We start from the raw sequence: 21,558 nt of genomic DNA, 5'->3' as shown, positions 1-21,558 counted from the left end.
TATATAAATATACATTTAGTCAAATTGGATATTCCCATCAAATAACAAGATTTATGCCTGGAAGTTGTTCTTTTATGCTGGATTGTTATACCTTGTTTAGAATTGTTATTTGTGTGCATTCAGTTTTGAGAAGGGCACCCTTCATATAATGAAAGCTGTGAGTGGCCTCCCTCTTGAGAGATTCAGAGAGAGAAAGTGAGAAAATACTTATGGAAAGTACACAATAATCTCAGTCCAGGAGGGGTAAGGGTACACAGAGATACAGGATGCTGCAAGTTTCCATCATCTCTGTGCATGAAACTTCTCCTCTAGGTAAAAGCCCTTAGGCTTGCGAGTCCCATCCTTTCCAACATGATCCTCTATTTGAAGTCAACTTCAGTTTTTGGTAGCACAAGGATGAGTCACCAGTGATGATAAATGCCAAAAAAATTCTTTGAGAATTTTTGAGAATCTGCTCTATCACTGATAACAACAAAATCTTGACAAATCAGTCACAGTAGCCACTTCCAGAACTTGCTTTATGACATACAGAAGTTCCCTTGGGCCCCCTCTGACGTATTCCCTACAAACTGTGGGTTTGTGCATTTCTGATTTCTGCAGTACAGCCTGGTGTGAAATGCAGTGACTTCTTTGTGCTTCTGTAAAACTTCTATGACCTTAAGGAGAAACCAAGCTCAATATTTATAATTTCTCTGTTTGCTTTTGCTTGAAGTTATTTGGACATTTTTCTGCATATTTCTGTTTTATATTTTGCAAATTTCTGAGCTGTTTTATTGCAGTTTTATTACACTGGTGTGGGATTTTCACACCTGTTCATGCTCAGCTACTGCTCCCCAAGACTTTAAATGAGCCGGGTCGACCTTTCTGAAAATGATCCCTGTTATGTGCTGTCATTTGGGTCTTACATGGACAACTGTTTTTCCCATATATACTTATGGTTATTCCCATGGGAAGTTAGAACTGTTGCAAACATCCTTTAGACCCTAAGACACCCATATCTTGATCAAGGCAGGAAAAAAAAAGGAAAGAAACTCTGCAAAGAATAAAATGAACTTAAAATTGTCTATAGCACCATGAAATAATGAAAAGTATAATATTCTTAAAGCATCCCATGGGGAGGCCCTCGTATTAATTCCATTTCTTAGAGAAAATCTTGATATGGAGTTATTAATACACCTAAACAAGCTGGATTAATGCCCTGGTTTTACAGTACTCTGGGAACTCAAGAAGTTGAAAGCCTAGAATGAAAATTTCCAATCAAACTATGATTTGAAGGTGAGTCATATTCACGATGCTATTTGTCAGCTATTTCTAATATTTCTCTTTTACACTGTCTGTGATTTATCACTTGTGCACCAGAATTTGTATAACATGTGCACAAACTGGTCTGGAAATGTTCAAGATCCATTACTTGGGCAATTTCCTGAGACCCCTCAGGAAATTTAGCTTAAAAGAAAAGCAACTTGGCTTTGAGGTGGTGTCTGAAGCATTTCACAAAGGTAGGACTGACATCTTTATCCTTCCAAAAGCAGGTTAGGAGACAAAGAGGTTGGGTTATTAATAAATATAAATTCATTTATCCATATGCATGAACTGTTTATTCCAGCCTTGGAGCCAGGGTTTCTAGACGTTGCATTTCAGGAATAAAGTATGGTGGTGTTTTTCCACAGATTTACTTTAACATCTGTGTAGTCTCTTCAGAATGTCAAAGCCTAGAAAGGCATATGTTCAAGCACATGATGAAAAATTATGTAAAAATGCAGAACTGAGCAGCTTTCTACTTCTACTGTTAAAAACAAAATGCGAGGTGCTGCCTAACTGCAGTCAGCAAGTGTTACTGAACTGACATATTTGCTTGATGCAACTTAGCATAAAGAAAGGTGGGTTATAATGGAATTATTTCATCATGAACGAACTACTGATCTAATTTACTAAGACACCTGGAAGTTACAATATGACAACACAAAGACATGCTGCAGCTACAGTACATAATCAGGCTTTTCAGATGCTTTATCTGTCAGCATGATTAAGCAATTTCATTATTTAAAGTTGTAATTAAGCCATCCATATTTTTGAAGCCTATTGTGAAAATCAGTATTACACATTAAGAGTTTCAAGGCTACAAAAGCAGCTCACAGCTTGCATACAAATCAGTTTGCAAACTCTTCCTGTCACTGCAGTGAAATGTCCTGTGTCACTGCCACAAGTGAATGTACCTTAAATAGAAAGGTTCTTATTTGAAACCTGCATTTTCTAAAGCAGTTATTTACTTGTACCAAGTAAGAACTTGATCTCCTAATCTTCCCTTTCTATACTTTACCCACTAAATTTTTATTTTCTTATATTTATTATTGCAATTGTAGTGGGTTTACGTCATACAACCTAGGCACAGAGAGAGATGCACTTTATATATCCCCTTAAAATTCCTTTCAGCTTTACCTCTTACTCTCTAAGTAATTCCTAATATTCTAAAAAGATACTATTATGATTGCTAGTGGTTTATTAAAACTTATATCAGGCCTTTATTATGTGAAAGTAGTAATATAAACAACTCCGCACCTAAGGCTGTAGGAGTCATTTAGCTAGCTGACAAATGCATAGTACAGCTATGCAGTTGTCAGTTCTCACTGCACCACCTCCCTAGGTCATCAAAATCAATATTATTTACAGAGCTCCTGGAATATATTAGGAATGACTGTGCTGAGTAAACCAAATGCATGATTTACATGAATTTGAAGAAAGATCAATTTCACTTTTTATAAACAGCTCTACTTTTCTAAAGATATTGACTGTCTTAAGACATAGATTTAAAAAACACTTTTTTTGCATTCTCCAGACTTTCAGAAAAATTGGTATCTATTTGCCATATTGAACTTTGATGTTATTACTGTGTTTATGTGCTGCAGAAAGTAAAAAATTCCCGAGGGCTGCACAAGGCATCCACAGAGCTGATGGGCCAGTGTGAATTCACTGGTGTGAATCTGCTCTGGCTGAGATTCCAGACCTCTGCCTCCTTACCAATGGATATTCACTGTATAAGGATAAAGGAGAATCAGCAGCTGTTAAATAAGGTCAGAGTAACTGCGCAGGTTTTCAGTTCAATGCCACCAATTAAAAATGTACTCTTCAAGCTGTGCTTGGATCCGTGAGCTTTGCCAGAGCATGGCAAAACACCTTCAACTTTTAACATTAACCATTCTCTCATTAGCAATTACGACCTGATTAGGTTACAAATAATTGCACATCCATTTAGAGTTTTGTAGCAGTACTAGTGCTGGCTAGGAAATGGAAATCCTTATGAATAATTTCATGTCTTGAAAGCTTTTTCTACTTCAAAGTTGCATATTCTTTATTAGCAGGCAATGAACCCTACAGAAACTTCCTAGGCAGGCAAAAGCAGGATCCTCACTTCAATTTTACATTAGCAGAAGTTGTTTTCAAATTAAATTCCAAGTGTAGCTTTAATGTTAGAAATTACAAATTTATTGAATCATAATTTCAGGAAAGTTCCTGGCATTCTTTGATATTATTGATAGCTGTGATGTTTTTTAGTATTAGGGATTTTTTAAAGTAATTGCATATTAAAGTAATAACAAACCTCCAGCAGCAAGAAAATTTCCCAAAAGAGGCATTGCTATGCCATAGAAGTTGCACAAAGTTCTGGCAGAATATTATAACAAACCTTCTAATTTTAAAATATCCTCACAGCAGCCAGTGAAGTTCCTATTTCTAATTTATTCACAACTGCTTGGAAACGGACAAAAAGCTGCAGGCTGATATTGCACACATCTTCCTACCCATGCTTTAGTGTTCTTCCAAATGGACAATAAAGGATACTCTAGACACTCCAGAATTTTACTGCATTTTTTCAAGCTGTTACTCAGAGTCCAGGGTCTCACTAAGTTCTTTTCCAATCTTGCAGTGTTCCTTTCATTACTGATTCAGTCTTTTTCCTTCCAGTTTGTTCACTCCATTAACCTGTGGACTCAAACCTGTTCAGAGAAATTTACTGTTGCTGTAATTGCCTGCATGGCCTGTGTGGCATTTTTTGTTCTTTCCTAAGTGGCCTCATGCCCTCTTTCCCTGAGACACCTCTGCCACCATCCCCAGATTTGGATGCACTTCCAAGTGAGGGTTTGCTACAATTCCATGGCCAGCACAGAGACCCTGATTTCAAATTCAGCCTTCATTTTCTCTGTGATGAATATTTAACCAAATGTGGCTGATTTAGTGAAAATTCCTGCAGTAACTTATCACCCAGTGCTCAGCTTAAGTAAATAGAAGGAGAACTGGGATAACAATTAAGTGTATTACAATTCAAACGTGAAATGATGGTATTAATCTGACTCTAGAGTGTGTGCAGTAGGAGACCATATGTAGTCCTTTGTGTGCAGAGGCGACAGGAAATGTCCAGTTGCCTTCAGAAAATGAGACATTGATGTCACACTTGGATTCCTTCTTGCTCTCCTTGACTGTCACTTTCTAGCTAACTGTGCTTGGGTTTCAGAAATACACAGCTCTCAGCTGGCTGTGACTGTGGGAATACAGCTAGAAAGCAAGACTCAGAGTACTGCTGAACTCGTGTCAGAAGTGGACATGCTAACTTTGGTGGGCCACAAGCCCTGGCAAATCAAGACAGAAGCCTGAAGGAGGAAGCAAAAGATAATGGTGTGCTTTGTTTATAACAAACCATGCAAGACAGTACAGGCCAGTGAAAGTCTGTACTAGCCTTTAGTTAAGCAATGTTACTAAGAAACATAGAAATGGTTGTTACAGTTCTTATGGCTTAAGCAAGTAGTTATTTTTAGCTATAGTTGAAAAGATATAAATACTGAGCTCTGGAATCAATAAAATCGGCTTCGTGCATGCAAATCATGGAGACCCCATCTCTTCAATTGCCAATAGCAGACAATTCGTCTTTATTTCTACAGTTACAGTTGTTTCATGTCATGTAAGAATTCCATATGACTTGGCCTGGGTCTGTTATTACATACTTTAGGAGAGCATGTTGGAATTTCTGCCTTTAGTATTCAATTTTTTTTTTCTTTAAGTTATTTACAGTTTTGAAAGCAAACACCTGACCTATTTGGCAAAACTAAAAAGGCAAAATTTTCAGTGTTTAGTTTTGGTTTTTTTTAACCTGAAGAACCTGTTGTCTCATTTCTAACAATAGTAATCTCAGCACCAATTTAGCCATCAGCAAAACCAGTGTTTCACTGGGAAAATTTCAGACAGCTCAATTGTGAATAAATGTTTGAACCTTTAAACAATTACTTTAGTGAGAGGCATAAAACTTTAAGGGCTTGTGCAACATTGATATTGAAAATATCTTGCTGCAGTCTATTTGTTTCATGTCCCTAACATCAACCCAGAACTATTCTGGGATGCAGACCCTCAATTGACCTGACTTGTTTCCTCCCATAAAAGCACTAAGACCATGATCATTATTAGTACTAAAAGCAAGCTGCATATTGACAAAATAACAGCAATCTCTGGCAAAGTCCCAAATACAGCTGATAACTAATTACCTTCCTATGGTATATAGCAAATAATCAGTCTGTCTGCAAAATGCCAGCTCTGTGAAATAAGTCCCAGCGGTCCCCATTTCACTGAAGAGACTATGCATAATATTTGGGTTGTATAATTTCCCAGCTTACCTCTATGTATAAATACAGCACATGGACACAACCATTCTTCACTTTACAAAAATTATTAAGGTAGCCAAGTATGACTCATTAGCTGCATTAAAAACAAAATAGCATTTGCTTTTTCCTGCATTATGTCCTAATTGCCTGCTGGAATGGAAGTAAATCCCAGACTAATCTGTATAGGGAAGGAGCACCTATTTCTGTGCCTTTGTGCTGCTGTAGCTGTCTCCAGCTCAGATTGCTGCAGTATCCAGACCTGCCAGAGCAGTGGGCTCTGGGCTGCATGAGATTCACCCCATGGTTCCCTGAAGAGATCCTCTCAGTTCAGAGTGAGACTTGTGTGAGAGCAGGGATTCTTTCATCCCCGATTCACACGGTGCATTTTCAACAGAGCTAATAATCTTTCAAGTAAATTACCTCTCCCAAATTGTGGAAATTGTGAAATGTGGTTAACACCTGTGTCAGCTCTATCTGCCTCTGCTGAGCACGTTTAAAGCAGCCCTTGCAAGGAGTCTCAGCACTTCCTTCAGAGATCAGAGCCCTTGAAGAGGTATTTGCTAAGTGATGGAAGCCTTCAAAGAGCCAGCAAAGGACAAGTCTGCAGCCCCAGGGAGGATCCAGGTGGGCTTTCTTCTGTGTGCAGACCAGCCTTGGAACCCCGGTGTTTCCCAGATGGGAGGTGAGAGCTGAGGCATCAAGCCTGGATGTTTATTTAATGAACTAATGCCAGCAAATAACACTTCCTGTAGGATTTGGATTGATAAGGGAGTGTAGTCCTTTGGTCTGACAAAGTGAGTGATGTGTGTAGGTGGGACTATGTGAGAGGGATGACACTCTCTTCAAGGAGGTGTTTTCAGAGCTGAGCACAAATATTTGCCCTCCAAAGTAAACAAGCCCCACCTACCTTGTTTTCTTCACTTCTGGGGTCTAGTTTGCATTAATCCCACTGTTTGTACCTTTATAACATCCTAAAGGCTGCCTGAACCAAAGTTTTATTTGTTCAGACACCAACAGCAAGGGAAAGATGTATCATCCTGCTTTTAACAGTGACAGCCTCCTTTTTCTTCATGCAACCCCGTGATACTCAGAGAGGCAAAAGTCCTCAGTCCCTGAGGACACTTCAGGAGTATGGCCACACCTCTCAGTTGTCTCAGTCCTTGGAGCAGCAGGCAGTCAAGATGTCTAGCTCTAAACATTTGAATATTAGCATTTCAGCCAGGTTTCTAGAAAGCAAACTGAATAAGTCCCCTATATAGTAATATTTGAGAAGTACTGGCAAAGAATAGCAGGGCTTGTTTTGTATTAACACTCTGGGTATTTTTTTTTTTTTTTTAATTAAATCTATGCTTTGATTAAGTATTATTAATACAATGAAAAATATTTGCTTGGTTTTCTAGCAAATAATGTGTGTTTCAGCAGGTGTGTTAAATGGGCATTTCATTTAGTTTATCACCACAATACCATTTGCAGACAGAACCCTACAAAGAGTGAAAAATAAGGTTGTTGAGAATCTCTTAATAAAAATATCTAACAGGCAGAATCCCTGCATGTGTCACCTACAAAGGCAGATCCTGGAGATGAGAGAAAGTGATTTAAATTCCAGATAAGATTCAAAGATGAATGATGAGGCCTCATGAGTGAAATGAAGTAGAATTCTATGTGTGCTGTCTTGAGGAGGGAACAAACTCACAGACCAAAAGCTCATTGCAGCTCCCTTTGAAGTCAGGTTGTTCAAAAGCCCACACCTTTTTGGAAAGGACATCAGTAATGGAAGAAAATAAGACTGACACAATTTGTGCCTCAGTGTACATGAAAACATCCCTAATCTCTGTGGTCCCTTCCCAGGGATGCCCTCAGGAACATAATTGGTACCATTTGGAAATAAAACAGTTTCATGCTTTATAAATGCATTAATAGTCAAAATTAAAAAAAATTAATTGAATACTTCAATAAATAATGTCAATCAGATATCAGGTCTCAGGTTAGGAAACAAAGGAGGTATTCGGGCTGTTTCAGTTAGGTAGGAGCTCAAAGGATCTGATGGGTTTCATAGTTCTTGATATTATTCTTGTTTGCTAAGTGTAAATGTTTTCTGTTTGTGAACAACTCCCAAAAACATGATCTCCCCAAGTCTTTGCATTTTTTTCATCTCTGATCATATATGTACACACTTGGGTATATAACATTTATATTAGCTTCTTTAAAGAGATATTTAACAGGAAATTTATACTGACAAATCACAGTGTAGATCAGTATCTGGCATATAAATGAAACAGTTATAGAAGCCTTTTAAATTGGGAGGCAGGAAATTAAACTTGTAGTGTTTATTCTGTCTGAGACTTTGGTTGATCTTTTTATTCCTCAGATTCGGTTGTTTCAAGTTGATCTAAAAAAAGTCCTCATGTTTCATTACTTGGTAGAAAGTGCATTCATCTCAGAATATTGATCATTCTTTCCATTTAGATAGGAGCAGTTTTCTACCCTGATAGGAGCAAGGCAATATTTTATTGAGCCTGACAAGCTGCAGCATCCGTGGTGGGAGGTACCTCTCTTCCCTTGCTTTTCCTGCTCACCTCAGCTGTAGATTTCCAAGGGCAAATCCAAGCTGGCAGCAGCCATCCTGCATCTCTGAAGAAAAGATCTTTGCATTATTCTTAATGGTTTTATTTCTTCTTTTTATATCCTGACATCAGGGGACATTTCTGACTTTTGTTAATTTGTGATTGATTGGTGTTAATTAATAGAAAAATAAAGGGGGGTTTTAAAAAGAGAAGGGAAAAAAAAGGGAAATAATACATAAGGATGAGTTACTGTTCAGTAAAATTTCCTGTTACAAGTAGTGAAATATTATAAAAACAAAGAGCAGATAAAATAGAAAGGATTTGGTTTGTTATTTACTTTTTAAAAAAACAATTGAGTTATTTAAAGATTAGGAACCTGAAAAACATTTTACGTGATCTGGTACGTGATCCTGGCTGTCTCACTTCTGCTGGCAGCAGTGCTGCTCCCTTCATTGGGTATCAGTTTGTGACAGCTTCAGAAGGGAATATTGCTTCTGAAACAGGAGGCCACTGCCCTGTTCCCATTCTAGCTCTCCTTTGGAGACCAGCCTTCAGCCCAGAAAGCCTGGAAAGAGAGATGGCCCAAGGCAGAGCACCACAGTCAAACAGTGTTAACTGGGTTTATTTACATGAGGCAGTGAGGGCAAGAGAGATATTAATGGCCCAGAAAAATTTCCTTGCTGGTGAAGAATAACCAACATTCATCCTAATCCCATAGAAATTCTGTTATGAGACCACTATAACAGTTTATATAACTTACTTCCCCTTCTATTACCTACCAAGACTTTGTTATTTGGGTAGCTTAAGCAATATCAATAATAACTTTAATAGCAGAGTTAACAGATATCAGTTTTCATTAGCTGTGTAACACTTCAGTAGTTTGGTTTCAATTTCAGTCCAACTCAGTTATTAAATACTTGGTTTCTGAAAATGTTTTTAATCTTTCTATGCTCTGATAATTTCTCTCTCTTTAATAGTCTTTAAATAAATTTATTCTGATAGGAGCTATTAAAAGTACCCTGAAATCTCTACAACTAGAACAACTGGAATAGTACAAATTTGTCTAAGAAAATATTCACATTGATATGAGCTGTTTCGAGTTTATTCATTTCAGTGATTGTACTGTGCTGACTTTCTAAAAACAGTGTTCCCTTTTTACTTTAAAGCTTTAGAAATACATAACTATTCTACAACTGTGTTTTCAAATGTTTCACTCTAGTTTGTAATTAAAAACCCCAAAGTTTGTGTGTATGTATGCATATGCATATTTATATATCTCATACATTCATATGTACCACTAAAAGCTGTAAAGGACTGCACCAGGGAATTGTTTTTACCATCTCTTCAACTTACAGCAATGTAAAAGTCTTCAGGTATGGGACATAGTTGTCAAGTCTCTTCTAAGAGTAAGGAGACCAGTCTCTGCAGGGGAACAGCCAGACAAACTTCAAGTGAGCGTGGTTTCTGATGGAAAAGGGCCAGCACTGTTGTCATGCAAGAACTCATCAGGGGACTGCGGAGTAAGAAACTAAGAGATGTCTTTGATTATTATTTCGTTTCCTGTCTTTTATTTTTCTACAGTTAGTGAGTACAGGTTTATCCTGAGATTTCTTAAATCATTTCTGGTTTTACACACTGAAGGTTCATTTGCAGAGGACTCGGGTGTCATGTAGTTGGAATGAAGCTGGCTTCATTAAGTGCTGGTAATAATAGAGTGGCTGTTATGATTCTGAAAGGGGCAGGGGATGCTGTGGTGCAGTGCAGTGATCTGCTCTGCCTGGCAGAACGTCGGCAGCACTGGGAGGGAGGACAGTGGCTAACAGGGAACTCAGTGCCACAATTAACATCCTCTCTCCAGCATATGGGGCAGGGAGCTCAGACAAAACCAGACAATAAATCTTGGAAAACTCACAATCAGATTTGTATACTTAGCTCTTTTACACCGAGGATGACACACAAACCAGAATAAAACTAACTCACAGTAATGAGAAATTTCCCAGTTGCTACAGGGTGACTTGGAAATATCTGTGTTCACCTTCTTTTTTGAGATGAAAGACATTAGTTGTGTCAGTCAACCTCCAGATAAAACACACTGCAGAGTTCTGTAAGATTCAGGTTTTTAATTGCAGGAAAATCAAAGATCAAAACGTCTTATATTTGGAAGTCTGATGCTAAACACAGACTCACCTGTTTTAGTTGCTTGCTTTTCCTTCTGCATTCATTTGAAAGAATGTGGAGGAAAAGTGGCTGAGGAGGGAAAAAAATAATTACTTTTATTTGTCACTACAAAGTAAAGAAGAATTTCTGATAAAATACAAGGCATTTCCTATGGAAACATCCATAGCTATAAAGAAAGATACTTGGTAAACTAGCTATATAAATGTAGTTCAGGAACTAGTTTGGATGAATTGGTATTGTTGGGGTATTTCTAAAGAGAAAAAAAATTGTTAAAAGATAGAAATTTCCTCACCAATTTTTTTTTGAGCGATTTATTGGATATCCACGCTTCTGTTTGACATGTTAAATAAATCATATTGTGTAATAAATTGCAGTGCTCAAGGTATTTTAACAAAATATTCTATCCACATTTTCTTAAAAAATATAAAATCTTATGGTTGTTTCCTAAGTGAACAGTCCGTGAAAAATGTGGTTTTTTTAGTGAAATAAAATGTCTAAGTCTAATAATAAATCTAATAAATATTAAGCAGAAGGAAAAAATACTAGCGAATGAGTAAATAGTTGAAAATATCAGTTTGGAAAGACTGATTAGATACATGCTTATTTGCATACTTAGTTCTTATTATATACACGCTTATTTCTATACTTGAGCAGGCACACAAGAAAGTCCAATTTTTCTAATGGACAGTTTCCTAGACTATCCAACGGAATAGTCCATATTGAATAAATACTGTTTTATGAGGTACACAAACTCTCATTTTAAATCAATCAGCATGAGGCTGCATTATCCTTTCAATCACTGAGATTATAAGAGCAAGGAAGTGCTTCCCAGTTCTTCAGTAGGAAATACAAACTGTTTCAAGATTCCTCACCAAAACTCCTGTGAGGAAGCAATAACTTGCTTGAGACTTCCATAAAGAGCAGGGAAGTCTCTTTTGTTCCCTTCTCTGGGTAATGTTCTTCTGATACTGAGCTGAAGTTCCAGAAAGAAGGGATTAATTTGCACAGTGCTCATCTCCTTTATACTATGACTGATCACACACAGTCCTTTACAAATACAGCTATAGAAGAATGGTTATTTAATTTTCCAAATTAACTCCCTGCTCAGCACCTGTACTAGAGACATCCAAGTTCTGGTACAGCTCAGATAGCTATAGAACAGCTTCCTCAGCAAGGAGTACTCCATCCTACGGCCGCTACTGTTGACACTTGGAAGAGTGGTGATGCTCCAGTCTCAAAAGCAGAAAAGCTCGTCCAGAGCAAAGCAGTCTGGCTAGTTGGGTTTTTCCTTCACTGCCAGCCACCAGCTGTCAGAATTCTGCAGCTTGCTCAGGGAGACTCTGTGATCACTTTTGAGCAGGGCTGGGCAAGATGAGGTTAAAGCTACAAGATTTATGTGGAGGTTACATGTGCAGCAGTATTCTTACAGACAAAACACTGGTTTGGAAGATTATGATGATGTTTTGCAGTGTATCACCTGTAAATTTAACTGTGGGAATGTGTATCAATGCCTCCTTTTCCCACATGAAGTATATTTTTCTTCCACCCTGCCTTAATTACTACTTCCATACTGTATCTACTGGCACTGCAGAGACAGGGTGTATTGATTTTACAGACAGGGGGAAAAGATGTTGTGTGAAGGAGCTGTTGAAACATAAATGTAGAACACAAAACACAAAAAGAGTATCAAAAAAGTAGCCCTGCTACATAATACAAATACTTTAGAGTTTTATTTAAAGATTTCTGAAGAGGTTGTGGAGATATTGGAGCCCTATCTGTAATCTACACATCTTCACTTAGTGGTCAGGAGTATCAAACCCTTTCCCAGAGATGTTTGAATAATTTCCATGGAAGCAATGCTTACGTTGAGTAAGGCCAACACGTGGCATATAGGTACTAATGTGGAGTCTATTACTGAGGTAGAATACATAATGCTACAAAATACAGCAACTCACATAACTGAATGGATTTGATTAGTCAGTGTTTGTGCTTTGCTTTTGTTTACTTCCAAAAGTTCTTCCCCAAAATGAATATGCTGACAGACTGTACTGTAGCACAAAGCCAATTTCAAGTGCATATCTGTTGATTACCACAAAAGCAGACTTTTACCATAAAACCATATATTCACAGCAGAAACAGATTTTTGTTCATTGTATTAGAAAACAGAAAGGCAGAAAGGTAACCCAGGTACCCAGTCCTTCACATTGAATATCTACATACTGAATTACGCACTTGAGATCCACACCAGGACATTTTTAGCATTGTTTTATTCTGTTTCTGGTGGTGTAGGGATAATTTAAAAAAAAAGTAATCTGAAGTGTCTATAGGCAATGAGAAAAAGAGTTCAAAAAGTCAACTCTGTAACTCTTTTTCCTATACCACTTAATCAGCTTTGCAGGTAGCTCAGCTACTAAAATTTGAGGCAAAGATTTATTAGAAGAAATCAAAAGGAAGCAGCACTTATAGCTACAGCAATGTCCCAAGGTATCGCCTTTTCTTCTTTTAAACTAACATGCCTTAATTGCAGACATCTGTGGATGAGAACTGACATTAGGAAAACAATTAGGATAATAAATGAGTTTCTAAAGTAACAGATAAAAGCTCATTCAATATCTTTAAAGATCCCATTTCTGAGACAACCATGTTATACCCCAGAGTGGGAGAGGAGTAAGGCTCTCTGCTCACCTGTGAATTGCCTTCATGCTAAACTCACCAGTCTTGGGCAAAATTATTCAGCTGCCTAAAATGCTTTTTTTTTTTTTTTTTTTTAAATTTACATATGTAAATACACAATACACATCTTTCTTTGAAAAATTGCAAATATATGTAACTTTTTCAATTTGATATGAAATCCACTGCCAAACAGTTCCAACTTATTATCTTTTTTTAGGCTTCCTTGTTGCAGTGGCACTATATTCCTTAGGTCCTGATTCAAAGTATAATGAAACAGTCTTTCAGAACCTTCTTTAGCTCCCTGTTTGTAAGCAGTGCAGTGCTTTCTCTTAATACTATAAACGTATGTTCAAAATACATAATAAAAATATTTTGTCTCAAAATACGTGAAAACCTATCAAAAATATTGAACAGAAAAAGAGTAATGCCAAACCTTGTAAATTTTTAAAAAGCTCTTTCAGAAGGATTTTTTTAGAGACAGAGAAAAAAAATGGGGCATTTTTTTAAAATTCAAACCAATAGTCCTCTCCCCATCCAATTATCATCTATTTTCAGGGCTCTGAACCAAGGTAGTGGGGGTCAGGCTTTGAAGCAGAGCCACAAAGCATTTGGCTGCTTTCAGAACAAGGCAGGAGGGTTGACCAGGAGACTGTGACTGAGTGAATGATGCTAATGCCATTAAGATTCCCTGCATCTTTTGCCACCTTTAGTGAGGGGATATAAAAATGCAGAGTTGTCCACTTTGAAAAGCCTATCTGTGGTCACTTTTCCCTTGGTACTGTAAGGCTGGTGTTTTTCCCTAAGACCCAACAAACCCAGTTCCCTCAGCTTCTCCCCAGGTGGCCAGAGCTGGCCCTTCTACTGGTTCTCCATTGAATTCACTACAGTTTATCAAAGTACTCGAATTTAGAGGCACAAAGCAGGCCCAGTTTTAGATGTGCTCTAATAAATGATGGCTAAGGATGGGGGTGATGGATTCAGAGCATGTTAAGATGCTACAAAAGGCATCAAGAAGTGACTACAGTGACATGCTCTGTGTTTTAAATTTGGATTAAGATGCTTTCTTCAAACAAGTGGTTCAGTCAGACTACTTTTGTCAACTAAATGAGCAGTTCAGACCACTCAGGCAGAAGGATCTTTGTCTCAGGGCTGCAGTAAGTGATGCTATTTGCAGTGAGCAGAGTGCTTTCTTTGCTTTCCTTTCCTTCTTCCTGCTTTTGTTGAGGATGTTTGAATGTGTTCTGAGAGCACTTCCTCAGCGAAGTCCCAGGAAGCAGAAGACAGAAGCCACACAGGCCTTTCTGAACTCTGAAGGGAACACTCTCAGGTGTGCTCTGAGCAGAACCGAGGGGATGTGCAGAGCTCTTTTCCTGCTGTAGTTCCTCAGGCTGCTGAAGGGCACCAGAGGGACATGCAGGGAGCTCAGCAGAGGCTCATGGTGAGCATGGACTGTTCTTCACTGGGCACATGGGGAGCACAGGCTGCCTTGGTGTGTTTAGCCAAGCAGGTGGTTGATCCTAATCACCCAGCTCACCCAAGGGAGGTTCCAAGAGTTTGAAATTGCAGATTCTTCCAGGTGTATGCTAGGCCTGTATAGACAAAGCTGAAAAATGGGCATTTCGCAGACCACCAAAGTCTGGTTTCTAAGCACCACATGCTTCTCAGACCAAGAACTCTGGTTTTAGTCTTTTCCTGAGCATTCCAATAAAAAGCACAAAAATCTGACGTTTTTCATTAGAAGATGCCACGGGCCTAAGACTTATGTTCCATAAGATTTACATGGAGGCTGTTTTCGGCTGTTTCATAAAAACATATTCCAATGCAATGGCTTATAATCAGCACTAGGACTTCAGGCTGTTTAATTCACTGTTATTTGATTTATGCTTTTTAGAGGCAGACTGGCGTGATAGAGTGATTAGACCAAGCCATCCAGCAGTTTTGGAAAGCCCAGCTTACTCATCTGGAATTTTATCTCATTACAATAGCTTTATAAACTAGGTTTTTAAAATAAATTTCTGTGATAAATGCCAATCACTTGTTTTAAAATTTTAAAAGTTTAATAGTAAATAAGATGGTTATAAAAATAGAATTAGAGTAAAAAAATTGAACAGTTTTAGAGTTAGGACAATACAAGACAATAAAAACAAAGTTACAGACGTCTGGGTGCCTCTCCTGAGCCACAAGCTCTGAAGAAGGACCCCTGTTAACAAAGAATTATCTCTTAAAAGCAATAGCCTGTTGAATATTCATACATTTCATACCTAATGCATAAATTCCATTCTAACTAAGAATTGTCTCTGGTTAGTATCACTTTTTTCCTTTAATCTCTATGGCGTCCACCAGGCTGAGAGAAGCATGAGGAGCTGGTCTCTTCTGATAAGAAAGTAGTAAATTCTTTCTTCTTTGAAAGATTTACATTTTCCTGTGGTTGGTACATAAAAACTACATTTTAACTACAAAACTACATTTACCATACTATCAAAATATTAATACCACATTAACAATTAGCACAACATAACACATATAGTAAATATCTTGCGTAGAGCCATATAATATGCACTTTTCACAATTTCCAACTTAACAGTATTAAAATTTATTTGCCAGTGTGGTACATTTTATAATTTTCTTTTCCTGGTTTCACTGCTTCATATTGCATTCCATTGCTACAGTGTAATATATGCAGGGAAAAAATTGGCTTCCTGTGTTAAGACGGTGTCTGAAACAACAGCATAACAAATTACACACCACATTTATTTATTTCATTATTTTGCTGCTTGAGAAATGGCCAGCCATGAAGTACTACCTGCTGCTGAATGACTGGGATGTATTTCGGAGTTTGGAAGTAATTTTTTTGCTTCCTTGTAGAACATTCGTTTTTATACTGAGGCCCAGTATAGATACTGAAAGATGATTTGGAGGAATAGACATGTATTTGTGTCCCTAAGCTGAATTGAAATCGAGTGACAATTAAGATGACCAAGTGTTGTTGAAATCTCAGGAACAACCGGCTGAGACTTTAAGTGTGTAAATTCCCTTCATAGCAATACTTGATGTGTTTATGTGTTGAAATTTAAGGAAATGCAAGTAAGTTAGGGTTCAAGGACATCACCAAGCTGTCTGAACTTGCATTATCTTATGTTTCAGAATGTATAAGAAAAAATAAAAGTTACTGAGTAGTTTGTGTGAACATCCATCCACAGCTGGACATCTGCATTTTTCTTGAAAGCACTTTAGCCCAGTTGCAGGAGCTTCGAATTGTGGAATTTATGAAATATTGGGTTTCCAGGAAGCATTTTCTTTGAAAAATATAGCTGCCTAATGGAGTAATTACACTGGCTACACATTATCATGTTCTTTGTGTGTGTAATGCCCCAAATGTTTGGGTTTGCTCTGTCAAAGTACCCTTGCTTTAGTTAAACATGAGGATTACTCACTCATTGGGGTGCACCTGGGGCATCCTGTGTGATGTAGTTCAGGGTTGCAAAACAGAAATAGTGTGGAACAGTTCTCCACAAAGTGCTAGGTATTCATCTTGTAGGTTTGGCCATGCAAGGTCTCTCAAAACCAGGTTTTGTCTTTTATGAAATGTCAGCTGCATGTAGTTACCACATGCTAATGAGCAGGTCAGGGGCTTAGCAAGTGCTTTTCCTTGGAAAGCAGGGTTGCGTAATACTCTTGCTGGCTGTTGTTTCAGTAAAATTTTCAGTCTTCCAATTTATTTACTTCCAATTTTGGTTTCCGTTCATTTAACCTTCAGAAAACATTTGTGCTGTCTGCTGCTTACAAAAGGAAAGCTCCTTCCAGCAGCCCCTTGCTGCATTTATCTCTTGCTGTGGAGCTACGATGTCTGCAGTAATGAAATAGAAGTGATTAAGTACTTGTTGAAATATCTTCTGGAACAAAACATTAGCTTTTGCTTTCAAAGGGCAGATATTGCACTAGATAACACTTAACCTGGCCAAGGACAAAGTGTTATGTTTAAATATCACTTTCTGCTTGCTTCTGTGAAAAAGCAAGGATATCTGCATTCAAGCACTTCGATTTCTTAATACATCAAAACAAGGATCTCTCCAGAACTGCAAGTACCATTGTTGTAACTATTGTTTTGTTTTTCAAACAGCCCACTCATCCTACCAGTTTGCTGTGATTTATTCCTTTAAATCTGAAAAATAAAACAACAGGAAAAAATAATTGGGCAGACATTGATATTTGCACACCAGACTACTGTCTCTAGAGTAATGGGTTCATCCAGCTGTACATTTGTGAATGAAAGCTGAATTTGGCCATCCTGCAGTAATCCCTGGTTGTCCAGCTCAGAAGTTCACGTGCGATTTGACACTAATGTTTTCATCCTGAAAGTATGTTGTAACTGTGGCCCTTGCTTTTCAAAGCTGGTCAGTATCAGGGAAATCCTAAAGGTTCTCATTTTCCTACCATCCAGCAAAAAGCTCAAGATCATAAGATGAAGGGTGGAGAAGAGGTGAGTTCACTGCCCAAACCTGTAGACTGCTGGTCCCTCTATGTTACACAGAGCACAGCCCAGGTCCTTTTAGAACTGTTGAGGTCCTGGCAGGTTGCACAGGACCTTCTAAGTACTGATGGGATAATTTAATAATGGCAATCATTGATAATACCTCATCAATCCAGTGACTAAAGGGCTGTATATTTTCTTAATCTGAGCCGAATAGGGATCCCCAGTAACTATGCCAATACATCCTATGTGTATCTTACATAAAATGTTATGTTTTCAACAGTAGATAAGAATTACAGTAGATAAGAAATAAGTAGATAACAATAAGAAACTAATATTACGTATTAGCAAATATAAAAACACAGATCAAATACCAAATTGTTTGATTTTTCTATTTTCTATCCATGTCTTGTTTTCAGAGTGTGTTTTAAGAAGCCTCTGTTTATCACATATATTTTGCAAATATGCCAAGAGTATTTTATCAACACTGTTTTGGCTTTCATTAATGTTAGAGATGTAGAAATTGCAATAACATTATTTCCTGTAAGTGAAATTTGGAAGCAACACAATTTAAAAACCATGTGGGATCTAAAAATCAGTCACTATAAAAGCTAACTAATACTTTGTTGTGTCTCCCAGATCTGTGACAAGGAGTGGCACTACTATGTGGTCAATGTGGAGTTCCCTGTGGTGACGCTGTACATGGACGGAACAACCTACGAGCCGTACCTGGTGACCAACGACTGGCCCATCCACCCCTCTCATATCGCTATGCAGCTCACAGTGGGGGCTTGCTGGCAAGGTAAAATCACACCAGCTGACAGACAACACAATCAGAAGTTCAGCTCAAGAAAGAATCTTACTTGTCTCGCTGATTGCATAGGAAATAAACTGCTAAAAGATTGATGGTATAAAATGAGGTGTAAATCCAGAGTTGTTAATGAATCAAGTCCAAGGATAAAATGGACAAGACTTAACAGGCTTTGCATTTTCATCACCTGAAGAAGTATTGGATACAGTTTGTCTATTCAGTGTGAAAGATTGTCTTCTTTATCTTTTGTCTTCACTTATTTTAATTGTTTCCCTTGTTCTCCAGCCTTAAGCAAACTATCTAGATATTAAACAACTCCAGCTATCTCTTTTTAGTCCCTGCCTCAGATTTCTTTTACAACTCATGGCCCAGTCCTGTGCTCTTCACATTGGATGTATCTTGCCAGCAATTTCAGTAATTTACTTGATTCATCCTGTTATATACCAGAGGTAAAAGTGGGAGGAAAATAAATCCAAAAGTCCAGACCTCTGAGCCATACCTCTGTGGGTGTTTGCTTAAATATTACCTTTCTCTGTTTTCTGTCCTTCATAATCTCATACTTCTCATTCTTTTTACCTGCTTCTTACACCACTTTTGTTCTCTGTTCTCTGCTTTACACATGAAGTGCTCCTTTTTCTCTGTTTGTCTGTTTTTGTAAAGTTGTTCCATTACCCTTCCATGTTGATTTTCTATTTACACTGTTCTTTTTTCCACTTAAAGTATGAAGTGAAGGAAACTATAATTAGGAAAAAATGCTTTAACATAGATTGTGTTTCTTCCCCACTCTTTCATGTGGTCTCACTTTCTCCATTATTACCGTGTTTTCCAATATGATCTCTGCTTATTTGCAAAATTTGGACACCTTATGCATGGTATGGCTGTTCAGTGTAAACAGTACTCGAAGCAAATCCAGCTGTTAGATTATGAGTGGGGTAAAGATACAATCTTTACTTTGATGACAACATGCAGAATGAAGCCACACTAACCCTAAAAACAAAATTTGGTAAGTTTACAATATTGATAATTATTGGAGGTGTGATAAGCTGGTTGGCATTGCACTAATCCCATATACTTGGGAAAGTATAGGTTGTTTCTTGTCTAGCTGGTGTTTGCATGGGTTGATTTTTTGTTATGCAGTATTTGTGCAGCACTTTTAGATTAAAGTTTCAGAGTAAGCAAATGCAAATGTCATTTGTAAATTTAGTTCTTTCCAGACATGAGCAAATGCCATAGAGTCTGTAAATAATCATGGAGTACTGCTTTCTTAAAAATCACCATTTCTCTGTAGCTGTGCTAAAAAAAAAAAATTAAATCCCTTACTTCATATTTATACGAGGTTCTTTTTTAGAGGTCAACATAAATGTTTTGGTGCATTATTTGTATTACTTCTGCCCCTTATCTTCATTCATTCACACTCAGTGTTTTTGATACTCTCTAAAAATAGTCTAAAAGCAGTTTTGAGGGGTTTTTCCTAAAAGTCTTGGTATTGCTGTGAATCCACTCCCCTCAGTCCTCACCTGAATCTCATGTTAATCATGCTGCAGCTGCCACATCTGAGGGCCTGCAAAGCAGTTCAGGTATCTGGAACAAGCCCTGCCTAAGCTTTGCCACAGCCCTGCGACTGTGGGGTTCATCTGCCCCCAAGGCAGCTGAGACCAATGATAGTCTTGTTGCCTTTGCACCTCTGTCTCCCCGTCTCAAACAGGGAAGAGAAGGAATTGAGGCAAAACTGCTCACATAGGCTCACAATACATTCAGACCACGAACTGTATTTCATATTTAAGCTGTTAAAATAGTAAAAAATGGCAATTGTTTTCAAACACTTTTTATTTTTGCCTGGGATAATTTGATGGCTTAATCAATAACCATTAATAACTTAGGATAAGATTCTTCTTCCTTTTTGGTGGAACACCTGATTTAAACTACTGAAATCATACCTTAGCTGCCGTTAACACTTACTGCAATGTTAGTGTTTTAATAGGAAGAGAATTGGAGCTCCTCAAAAGCAGCAACAAATTTTCCACCTCATGAAAATGCTAAGATTTAGTAATAGTGTGCTAAAGATTAGTGTGCTAAAGATTCTGATAAACTATCATGTGTCAGACAAAAAGAGAAACTTCTAGTGGTTATATGAAACAAAATTTCAAGATACCGCTTTTGACAAAGCTTATAATCTATTACATTTGTTTTGATCACCTGAAACAATTTTAAATGAATGGTGTGGAAAGTCACTTTGTTAATAAGATTCAGCGCTCTATTTCAATCTGTGAAATAGTAATTAATCAATATAGAAAACCAAACTATTCTAGTCAAAACATTAATTTTCAAAGTTTCTATATTTCAAGGAAAAGGGGCTCTATAAAGTAAATATTTAATTCTATATACTTTCTCTGAAACTGTTAAGAAGTCTGCTTAGGCTAATACATTTTAGCCAGTAACAATAGTCTGAACCTCTACATTTGCAAAGCATTATAAAGCTGTTTTACAATATTATGTGATTTATTTCAGTAAAATATACAGTGATTTTGGTGTCATAAGCCATTCAGGGGTGTCCTTGTTAAGAGGATATGAAGAGTTTCCTGCTCTGGTTTGCTAAGACTACTTCCTTTCTTTTCATCAAAGCGCAAGCGGAAGGGAACACTGCTCGAACCTCTTCCTTCAGAAAGGGCAAGACCTTCTTTTTTGTCTTTACTAAACCACTTTACAGTTCTGAGTATGCAGCATCCTTTTGTCAAAGTCAAATTATTTGAAAAAGTCTCAACTCAAACAAGGAAATGGATCAGAAGAAATAACATTCTTTTTTTCTTCCCACACTGACTGATTTGCTGACAGCCAAAAGCCATTGTGGCTGTGGGGCAGCTGAAGGACTGGCAGGGAGCAGGAAGAGTATATTTAGAGAACAGTGAAAAATCAAGAACAAGAATTGCAATTTGCTCTGTTAGCACTAATATATGGTACTGCTATGAGGGATTTACCCCCCTGTAGATGAAAACTTTCAGTTCTGGTCTGGAAACTGGGAATTTTTCTGCTGTTTCTTTAGGAGCCTGAGTGTACTCTCTGATACAAGTGACTCTTTGAGCCCAGATCTTTGCATCACTCCCACTGCTCCTCATCCTGTGGTTCTGTAGCAAGCACCATGCCTACACGTCCTCCTTGTCTTTCTCAGAGTGATATCCTGCAGAAATCCTGGACATGGATAATTCTTTTATTTAAGAT

General features: G+C 37.7%; 1 protein-coding gene across 3 annotated transcripts in view; it reads left to right on the top strand.

Annotated features, from left to right (window-relative positions):
- CLSTN2 (calsyntenin 2) overlaps window positions 1-21,558 on the top strand; it is a 378,177-nt gene that overhangs the window by 317,873 nt on the left and 38,746 nt on the right. For all 3 annotated transcript variants that reach the window (XM_058421872.1, XM_040073986.2, XM_040073987.2), the window contains exon 9: window positions 18,171-18,333. In XM_058421872.1, coding sequence (XP_058277855.1) covers window positions 18,171-18,333 — 163 coding nt within the window. The remainder of the gene's footprint in view (window positions 1-18,170; window positions 18,334-21,558) is intronic.

This window comes from Hirundo rustica, chromosome 10 (genome assembly GCF_015227805.2).
Source record: "Hirundo rustica isolate bHirRus1 chromosome 10, bHirRus1.pri.v3, whole genome shotgun sequence".
Lineage (NCBI taxonomy): Eukaryota > Metazoa > Chordata > Aves > Passeriformes > Hirundinidae > Hirundo > Hirundo rustica.
The sequence above is the reverse complement of the archived record's forward strand: the minus strand, read 5'-3'. Positions and strand labels throughout refer to the sequence as shown.